The 10,828-nt window shown below is 42.1% G+C and overlaps 1 protein-coding gene and 1 pseudogene across 1 annotated transcript in view; both read left to right on the top strand.

The window, feature by feature from the left end:
- Dytn (dystrotelin) overlaps positions 1–10,828 on the top strand; it is a 52,107-nt gene that overhangs the window by 36,596 nt on the left and 4,683 nt on the right. The window contains exons 12-13 of the mRNA XM_005361528.1: positions 4,190–4,349; positions 6,252–6,741. Coding sequence (XP_005361585.1) covers positions 4,190–4,349; positions 6,252–6,741 — 650 coding nt within the window. The remainder of the gene's footprint in view (positions 1–4,189; positions 4,350–6,251; positions 6,742–10,828) is intronic.
- Positions 2,150–3,323, top strand: LOC102002313 (annotated as a pseudogene).

The following is a 10,828-nucleotide window of genomic DNA, read 5'->3' on the forward strand; positions in this document are numbered from 1 at the left end:
GTGGATATGTGGGGAGGTAGGAGCCACACGTGGATATGTGGGGAGGTAGGAGCCACAGTAGATATGCGAGAATGTAGGAGCCACATGTGAATATGTGAACAGCAGTTGAGACAAGCCAGGAGCTCTACCGTGAGCTTTTATAAAGACATTTTTTACAGAAAAAAAAATGAAATTCTTTTTTTAAAAAAAATGGAAGAAATAATTTAAGCAAAGAAGCCCTATGTTTCAACGTGAAGGTAAAAAGGCAACTCAGAGCTGTGTGAGTAGCTATATGAATATCATCCAGCTAGCTACCATATGGTTTCACCTTTGATCACGTGAGGCCATTACGTGAAAGAAGCAAACATAGAGAGAGGCTGTGTAGATGACTCGGCTGACGAAGAGCTTGGCACAGAAGTGTGAAGACCTGAGTTGGATCCCCAGGAGCCACATGCCACAAGGAGAGTATCTCCTGCAAGTTGTTCGCTGATCTCCACACGCTCACTAAGGCATGTGTGTCCACCTACACAAACAACCATATACAACCACACACACTCATAGACACATATACACAACCACACAACACAACCACATAATACACAACCATACATACCCACATACACATACAGAACCACACATATACATACACAACCACACAACACAACCACAACACACATTCACAACCTTACAACACAACCACACACACATACACAACCACACACATTCACAACCATACAACACAACCACACACACATACACAACCTCATACTAAATAATAAATAAATAAAGTAATAAAGTAAAGAAGTAATATAAAATAAAAATTCTTGCCAGGCATGTCAGGGTACACCATCAATCTTAGGACTCAGGAGGCAGAAATGGGTGGATCTCTGTGAGTTCAAGACCAGACTGGTTTACAGTGGTTTCCAGGACAGCCAGGCCTGCAAAATGAGATCCTGTTTCAAAATAAAAAAAAAAAAAAAAAACAATCTTAAGTTAGTTGTTTGAAAATAATTTTTAGCTATGTTATTTTCTGTTATGAAATCCATATCTGCTGTCTGCATCATTGGTAGCCTAATAAAGTACTTATCACTACAAAGCATTTAAAAGGATCAGAAAGATTTAATTTAAGAAATGAAAACTGGAGGCTCCATCTCTGCTATATGCATCCTCGTTTTTATTGATGGTTTGTATGAAACTGTAGACAGCAAACCTCTCTGATACGTGTGTGGCAGGCATCAAACACACCCATTAAATGAGCAATTTGAGACCACTAACATTTAATTGCTGAAATAATAGTAGAACGATCAAAAAGGACCTAGGGATTGAAGATGAGGGATTGAAGAGAAGCCCTACAGATAGAGGTCCAGGTTAGCAGGAAACGCTGAAGGCGACCTGAGGTAGACAGATAACTACAGGCTCAAGGACAGCCAGCTTAAAGTCCCTGGTTGTTTAGTAAGCTCCAGTCTCCCGTCACACACTGAAAGAGCATCATGCAGGTGTTGATCACTCCTGACTCTTCAGCATCTTCACTCAGTGCAACTGTGTCACTGCACTGTTAACCTTTCTGGGAGCATCTGGGCCCCTGCTGACAGCCTCACACACACAGAGTTCCGTCTGCTTAGGAACAGAAAGCAGATACGAAACTTTAAAAGGGGCAGATCTTAGGTCATCTGGCAAGAATTGTTTCTTAGATAATATGAACTTGTTAACAGACATTTTCTTGGAAAGCAACAGGCTTCAAACTACTGGAGATAGCTGAAGGGTAAATTATAGAGAGCAGAGCAGCTATGGAAGAATCCTCCATTTAAAATTTAAAAGAAGTAGGGAACAGTTGTTGTGGTGCACGCCTTTAATCCCAGCCCTTGGGGGACACAGGCGGGGGGGGGGGGGGGGGATCTCTGTGAATTCAAGGCCAGCCTGGCCTACGGAGACTGCTGCACAGTGAGACCCTGTCTCAAATAAACAAACAAACAAATAAGTAAGTAAATAAAAATAAGAGAAAGAAAAATGTTTCGGGTAGGGCTTGATTAGTAATCAAGACAAACACAACTCTGTGGTGTTGACAGCCCTGTCCACACACCTCTGAGGAGGCCAACTTTCTTCTGAAAAATCTACCATATAAAAAAAGCTTGGTGGCTCTCTGCTCCTCCCTGTTCTAGAGACAGCCGCTTCTTTTCGTGCAGTGCCAGCCTTGTTCCAGAGACACGATGGTGAAGGTCGGAGTGAACGGATTTGGCAGTATTGGACGCCTGATTACCAGGGCTGCCTTCACTTCTGGCAAAGTGGAGGTTGTTGCCATCAATGACCCTTTCATCGACCTCAACTACATGGTCTACATGTTCCAGTATGACTCCACCCATGGCAAGTTCAAAGGCACAGTTAAGGCTGAGAATGGGAAGCTTGTCATCAACAGGAAGGCCATCACCATCTTCCAGGAGTGAGATCCTGCCAACATCAAATGAGGGGATGCCAGCGCCGAGTATGTTGTGGAGTCTACCTGTGTCTTCACCATGGAGAAGGCTGGGGCCCACTTGAAGGGTGGGGCCAAGAGGGTCATCATCTCTGCCCCTTCTGCAGATGCCCCCACGTTTGTGATGGGTGTGAACCATGACAAGTATGACAATTCCCTCAAGATTGTCAGCAACGCTTCCTGCACCACCAACTGCTTAGCCCCCTTGGCCAAGGTCATCCATGACAACTTTGGCATTGTGGAAGGACTCATGACAACAGTCCATGCCATCACGGCCACCCAGAAGACTGTGGATGGCCCCTCTGGGAAGCTGTGGCGAGATGGCCATGGTGCTACCCAGAACATCATCCCTGCATCCACTGGCGCGGCCAAGGCTGTGGGCAAAGTCATCCCAGAGCTGAACGGGAAGCTCACGGGCATGGCCTTCCACGTTCCTACCCCCTAATGTGTCCGTCGTGGATCTGACATGCCGCCTGGAGAAAGCTGCCAAGTATGATGACATCAAGAAGGTGGTGAAGCAGGCATCCGAGGGCCCACTAAAGGGCATCCTGGGCTACACTGAGGACCAGGTCGTCTCCTCTGACTTTAACAGTGACTCCCACTCTTCCACCTTCGATGCTGGGGCTGGCATTGCTCTCAATGACAACTTTGTAAAGCTCATTTCCTGGTACGACAATGAATTCGGTTACAGCAACAGAGTGGTGGACCTCTTGGCCTACATGGCCTCCAAGGAGTAAGAAGCCCGCCCTGGACCACCCATCCCAGCAAGGACACAGCGAGAGAGAGGTCCTCGGCTGCTGAGCAGTACCTGTCCTAACTAACCCTTGACACTGAGCATCTCCCTCACAGTTTCAATCCCAGACCCCCAGAATAGCAGGAGGGGGCTTAGGGAGCCCTACTCTCTTGAATACCATCAATAAAGTTCATTGTACCCCTAAAAAAAAAAAAGCTTGGTTCTCCAGCTGTAAATAGGATTTTAGAATCAGGCCTTTTGCGAGACTGGAGTTCAAGGTCCCGGCTCAGATGTGCGTGCTTGGGTGGCTGCTCAAGCTGTTATTCCAAGACCCTTTCCAGGCACTCTGACACTTAGGAATTCAAAGACTCAGGTATGGAAGAACCGGAAGACCGTTGCTATTCACTGTCAGAGCGTTTACTCCCACAAATTTTGCTAATGTGCCAACAAAACTGACAAAGAACAAAGCCATACTAATCATATACCTACTATGTGCCAGAACCAGAAAATGGGGTGATAAGCAAGGCAAGTGGGTTTCCAGGATTGTAAAACAATGTACAATGAAATGATTTGGCAATGTATAAATAAAACAGAAAGTATATGAGTGTGTAAGCTCAGAATTAAGGCCAGAGACTAGATAAAAACTTGTGATCTCACCAAACTTGATTGCAATGGAATACAGAGAAAAACAATACAGAAAAACAAATAAAGGAAGGGTCTAGGCAGTGCCAGGGATGAGACTGGGGTTTTGCTTCACAGGGAAGTAATAGGGAAGTCAAAAAGCCTTGTTGGAAGTGTAAAATATATTATCACAGATTGCAGAAAACGAGGAGGTGACTCGAGCAACAACCTCCAAGGACAAAAGCGTCCCTGCAGAGGGCAGAAAGAGCTATTGGTGGAGTCAGATGGTAGTCAGGGCACAGACCACCAACCAGGAGGACCTGCGAAGCTCCAGCTGGGCCGTAGGTGTGAGTTTCCACTCTTACTCAAACCTGTTTTTTTTCCAGGCTCCTCAGAAAACAGTTAAATAGATACAAACTCAAATTGCAAGGTGCATGCACCTTACAAAAAGAACAGAATCGAAGATTTGAAACTAAGATTTGGGAGCTTGCCACCAACCAGGATAACCTGTGGACCAAACTACAGCAGATAAGACAAGACCTACAGGTACAAACATGAGAGCCACTGCCTACCTGAACTGCCTGGAAATCTAACCTCAAGGCTGCTCTGCCCGGCTGGGGTGGGCTGCTTTCACAGAGTGGCTCAACCTCTTCTCCTCCCTCTTCCCTCTCCCCAAGTCTTCGCCCACTCCCACCCTCCATACTGAGGAAGCAATAGAAGCAAGTGCTCCTGTGTAGTGTTTGATCTCAAGCTCTCTTTGTACATTGTTAGAAAAACTTGGAGCACTCCTCTAGGAGCCTTTATCTCTGTGGGTTGTATCTGCTGCTATTTTTACCCATCAAGGAAGAAAAACACCAACAACTGAGAGGTGTTTGGGAAGTGTTCCAAAAACACAGTCATTAACTAACTGAGCTATGAAGTGGATCAACCACACTATGTGTAACATTTTCAGGCCACAGCTGGGTGTTTTTAGAGCCTGCAAGAGTATCAGTGATTTGTTTGCTTTGTTAAACCTCTATAATGTCTGACTTAATGAAAGACAACCCATTTTCCCTCACTGTGAGCAATCTATTGAGAGGTTTGCTTAAGGTGTGTGAAGAAATCCAGTCTCACGTAGTGATGTAGTTAAAAGAAGGAAAGAAATCTTTCTATAGACTTTCACATAACTAAGATATTATCCACTGACACATCAAACACAAAAGGTAATTGTTTTTTAAAGGATAGGTACATTATGAAATCTAAAATCAGATCTGTTTCATATTCGGCTTTATTAAAATCCCAGTCAGTGTTCTAGCTGCTCTCTGAGCGGAAATACCCAGGTTTCATTTTGTAGCATATATTGGCCACGGGTCATATTGACTTGCTGAGCTATACTGAGCTTCCTACAGCTTGCCCATTTCATTACACATTTTTTTAAGGAAAGAGAGATAAGAAGAAACATTCTCACATTGAGTTTCACCATTGTCAGAAAACAACATTTAAGAACTGAACAGCCATTCCACCCACCCGTGGCAGATACAAGCTTTCTAAAATTTTAATTATTGCTTGAAACCCTGACTGTTACAAACGCCAGCAAATAAAATTAATCATGTTCTTGGCGGTGTCATGTTCATTTTCTTCTTCTTTCTCCCCGAGAAAAATCATTACCGACTGCCCCGATCTAACCAGTTAAAATCTGTCGGTCTTTCCTTGACATGAGCAGTAACATCTGTTTCAGGACACATCTGGAGCACTGTATGGGTGTTTTCCATTTCACTACACACAGCATTGAAAAGGCCAATTATTAAGAAAATTTGGAACTTTTGCTGTTTCACAGGATAGGAAGTGAAGCTGTCTATTTTTAACTGGTTGTATGAGTTTTTATGTGTTAATGTCACCCAGATTTCTGCCGAGACAGGGATGTCTACATTTGTCGCTGACTGTGAACCATGCCTGCACATGTCAGTGTGATAGACAATTCACAGAATGGTTATAGACATAATTTTACCCCACAGACTCCTACAAGAGTTTCTAGAATCCTGAGGACCCTGACTCAACCTTCAAAGCAGTGGAACACATCCTAAGCTTTTGTACCTCCAGCTTCTCGTGAAGTCCCTCAAAACACACTATGAGGCCTATCATTAACAGCACGTTTTATTATAGTAATCCATGCTTGTCAATCACCATGAGTACGTTTTCAGAAATTCCTTATGGCACCTTTATGGGCAGACATGCTCAGATCTAGATGTTCCCCCAAATTCCTGGGGTCACTCCTGACAGATTTTAGAACATAAACTATGCCAGTATTACAGAATTTTAAATTTATATTGAACAGCATAAAATAAAATTACTGAAATAGCTAGAGTGAAGCAAGAAACATGCCTCCAATGTCTTTGGGATGTTGAAACGTAATACATTTGTAGGGAAGGTAAGAGTTATTTCTTCCTAAACAAGTTTTTCTTCACCCAGGCTATGTTGCGACCACTCCGTCCTTCATCTTCATCTCAAAACACAGCATCCAAGATGGATCATTCTTTACCCAGGGATGGGCAATGGGTAGGAGGAGACTATCCCCACATTGAGAGTACCAGTAGGTGTGGTCTGGAACAGGAACTTCTCCCTAATTCTGCCAAGGCTGACAGAAACCGCAAATGTCAAGCAAGTTCAGGGAGAGCTCTGCCAGACACTGAATCCCCAGAGATCATTTTGCAGAGCACCAGGACACAAGGCCTCCCACAAAGGATGCTAAGGGAAGTCTATAATGCCCCCTCTGATTGCCAAGAGGGACTGCAGGACAATTCTCAGATTCCTCCCTCTGAAGTGAGCAGTCCTGCTCTGGAACCTTCAGAGGGGAAAGAGACAGCCCACACCAGTGAAAGAATGAATGACCAGGAAGAAGAGGAACTACAAACACTGTTGCCCAGACTCCTGGATGCCTTTGACCCAGACACGCCACCAGGTGAGGTGCACGTTGGGTTTTGTCATTTGAGTTGTTATGTTTGTTGTTTACTGTGTGTATGTGTTGGAGACATGTGTCAGTATGCAGTCCTGGTAGGCACTGAACTGTCTATGTAGACCAAGCTGGCCTTGAATTCTCAGAGATACACCTCTGCCTTGAGGAGTGCTAGTCAGGTAAGGTTTACAACCGAAAGAGAGGGATGGCCAGGAACTCAGGCTGCCTGTTAAAACACTGAACTTCATGTGATGTCTCAGTCTTGGAATTTTATTCCTGGTATTGGCTAATTCATAAGATCACCATGAGCACTAACGCTTATCAATCACATGAGACTTTACTATAACATCTAGCAATACCGTTAAGCAAAAATTTATTATTTTGAAAGTGCAATTGATGTTACTAATCTTACACCATACATAACTGAGCAGCACCAAGCCACCATTTAAAAATGAGGACAGTGATGCTCCTGTTCTGGCATGGCTGAGTGAGTCTTCTCTGTCCGAAGTTGTCCTAAGTTGTCTCATGTCCTAAGTTGCTACGTTATGAAGGCTTTTGGTCCTCTACTAAAACTCTTTGTTTTGTAGGCTCACCATCTTCTTTATAGTTAGAACATATATTTACTGTGGCTAACAGTTTCTCAATAGGAAATCTGTATAATCTAGAGACTTATGGGTGGGGGAAAATGACATGCGTGTGTGTTTCTGCCCCCGAAGAAGCTTTCTCAACATAGTCATGCATTAATATACTAGTTTTCTACAGATACCTACAGCAATACAGAGGAGGAGACCTGAGCAAAAAACAAAGAAAAATGATTAATTTTTTTTTAAAAAAAATGGAAAAGGAAACAGAGAAAGAGGAAAAAAAGGAAAGAGAGGAGGTGAGGGGAGCAGATGGGAGCAAGGCAGTGTGAAAAGAGGAGGACACAGGGGGAGAGAAGGTATGATCTCCCCTTTGTCCTGGAAGCTACAAATTCAAGCTCAAGATGTCAGTGACACTGGCTTCTTTTGCAGCCTCTTTCCTTCATTTTTTGGTTATTGTCATCTGTCCATGTCTTCAGTCTGTGTATGCTTACATCCCTCTCTTCTTTTAGGCACACTAGTCATATTTGAATAAAGCCATCCCAATGACCTCATTTTAACTGAATTATCTTTTTCACACCACACACACACACACACACACACACACACACACACGATTAAGAAAACAAAAACCTCTGAGGCCATTCAGTGTTGTAATTATCTCTGTAAAGACACTATCTCTAAATGTAGTCATATTCTGAGTTTCTGGGATTAAAACTTTAAAATATAAACTTGGGGGTTTGGGGATTACAGTTCAGCCTGTGGCATTTGAAAAGGTATGACTTAGACACATAACAATGTCAGTTCTCTACAGAACCTGTCAGCATCTGCTCAATGCAATAGAAAGTATTGTAAATAGAGTAGAAGTCACAGTCATGGTCGAAAAGGAAATGAATTCTCAGAGGTGTCAGGGGCACAGGACAAAGATAGGATGAAAACCCTTCATGCTGATTCTCGAACCAACACGAATTCCATGCACTGTAGTTCTGCCTAAGCATGCTTGGGGCGTGATGAATATTCAAAACAAAGTCAATACCCACTTCACCTTTTCAGGAAAATGTCACTAGCCAATTGGGCTCTATTGAAAAGACTTAGTTTTCTGCATCTTTACCTTGCTTTTTGCTTTGTTTCTGTTTTCCAAGTGAGTTGATGCAGGTTTCTGAATTCTAAACTTTTACTGCATCAGCGCTCACAATACAGTTGCCACAGTGCATACTTTAGATTCCTCATAGTCTCGGTCTGTATTTTGATATCTTATATGAATTTACCATCTGTACATTAAAAGAAATTATAAAATTTAAAAGGTTATAAAAGAGTAAGTGCGTTTCTAAGTTTAGATGCTGTGCTAATGTGTAGTTATTAGAATTATCTAACTTTTAAAAAGTTCTTTTCAAGTGTCAAATTTCCACCTGTTTCCTTCCACTCACAGTCTCAGTAGAACTATTGAGGTATTATTATAGAAAGTATGCTTTATTATTATTATTATGAAAATATTTTTATGATTCAAAAAATGCCGATTTTCTTTTGTGTGTGAGATATGTGTATGTGGTGTGCTGATGGTGAGTAAGCCTGCAGACACCCGGGAAGCCAGAAAAGAACCTTGGGGTTTCCACTCTGACACTTTTCATTCCCTCAAAACAGGGTTGCTCACTGAACCTGTAGGTAGGCTAGCATCCATCCAACACATGCTAACCATGCCTCTGTCTCCACCTCCCACTGTGCTAGGGTTACACCTATGTGTGACAACACACAAGTTTTTATGTGAGTGGGAGGATTTTGAACTCAGGTCTTTGTGCTTGTACAGAAAGTATCCTTACTCACTGATCAGTCTCATCAAACCCCTAACATGCCAATTTTTAAGATTTACATTTGCTATCTTTTTTTCTGTCATCTTTCTTTGCATAGCTCAAGAATAAGGCATGAAGATATGTGTTACCCTCAGTGGTTCTCAATGTGTATCTTCTCACTCAAGTATTTCTAAAGATTATTTTTTGCTTGTGTGTTTATTTTGTGACAGGGTCTTATGTAGCCCAGGCTGACCTAAAACTTGTTATGCATTGAGAGATAACTTTGAACTTCTGGTTCTCCATCCTCTACTTTTCCAGGGCTAGGGTTGCAGATGTGTGTCATTATTCCCAGTTGGTGCTGTGTAGGGGAATCTATCCAGGGCCCTGTACATGCTAAGCAAGCGCTGTGCCCATTCCTCTATTGCTATAATTAAGATTTTATTCTTATTTCAATCTGGTGTGGATAAAATCTTTTTTTTTCAAACTCCACTTCACCATTTGTTGTATAGATTATATAAAAAAAATCCTCCATAACCTATACATTATCTATGCAGACTTACCAACATTACACTAAAGTTAATCAGAGCCAGACGTACAATAATCATACCCATGAACATGTGGAACATGAAGCTAAATTAAGTTGAGCTAAATAGTTATCGGCCACTTGTGTTTACTTCCATGCTTTTAGTAGACGCACCAGATAACAGCAAAAGTTTCTCAGCACTTTACTGTTTCAGTTTTATATAAAGAATTGTTTTTAAAAGTTAGAAATATCTACTGTTGGTATAAAATAGCCTAAAATTTATACAGAGGGTCACTGTATTCATCTAGTATGGCAATTAGACAAGGAGTTGATTGCCCTTGTAGACTGCAGTTTTGTTAAGAAGTCGCATTTTGTAAATGAAGATGAACTTGATATTACTTAAATTTTAAGGAGAATGAAACAGAAAACTTGGTGATCATTTCGAGGCCACTATTTACATTGACTGAATAGAGTAATTCAGTATCAAGGTCTAAGAGAATGAGATTTCCAGAAACCATGTGAGTTATGAGAGAGAGAAAGAGAGAGAGAGAGAGAGAGAGAGAGAGAGAGAGAATATATAAGGAAGACCCCAAAAATTTTAAATTCTGAATATTGAAGGTTAGTAGCAAATAAACTAGGTTAAAACTTTCAGAAAAAGATTAGATTTGAAGAAATGTTTCATATTCTTTTCTCCTATGATAAAAGAAAACCACATAACCTCTGGTTTTATTATTTCTTTCTTTCCATTTGGGGTGAGCTTTTCCATGCACACCTGGTAACTTCTTTTTATTCTCACTCATCTGCGCTGCCTTCCATTTTCCACCACTTGTTTCACTCCAAGAATATGGGAGTTGTGTGGCAGGAGAAGGGGCATGACTGGAAAGCAAGCACTGGGTGAGCCAACAGGAAAGCACTTGGCCAAGGCTCCTTTCTCACACTCAGTACAAAACATGAAGCTAAGTGGGGTGGTGGTGATGCACGCCTTTAATTCCACTACTCAGGAGGCACAGGCAGGCGGATCTCTGTGAGTTTGAGGCCAGCCTGGTCTACAGAGTAAATTCCAGGACAGCCAGGATTACACAGAGAAACCCTGCCTTGAGACAGATGGATAGATGATAGATAGATAGATAGATAGATAGATAGATAGATAGATAGATAGATAGATGATAGATAGATAGATAGATAGATGATAGATAGATAGA

This window comes from Microtus ochrogaster, linkage group LG4 (genome assembly GCF_000317375.1).
Source record: "Microtus ochrogaster isolate Prairie Vole_2 linkage group LG4, MicOch1.0, whole genome shotgun sequence".
NCBI lineage: Eukaryota > Metazoa > Chordata > Mammalia > Rodentia > Cricetidae > Microtus > Microtus ochrogaster.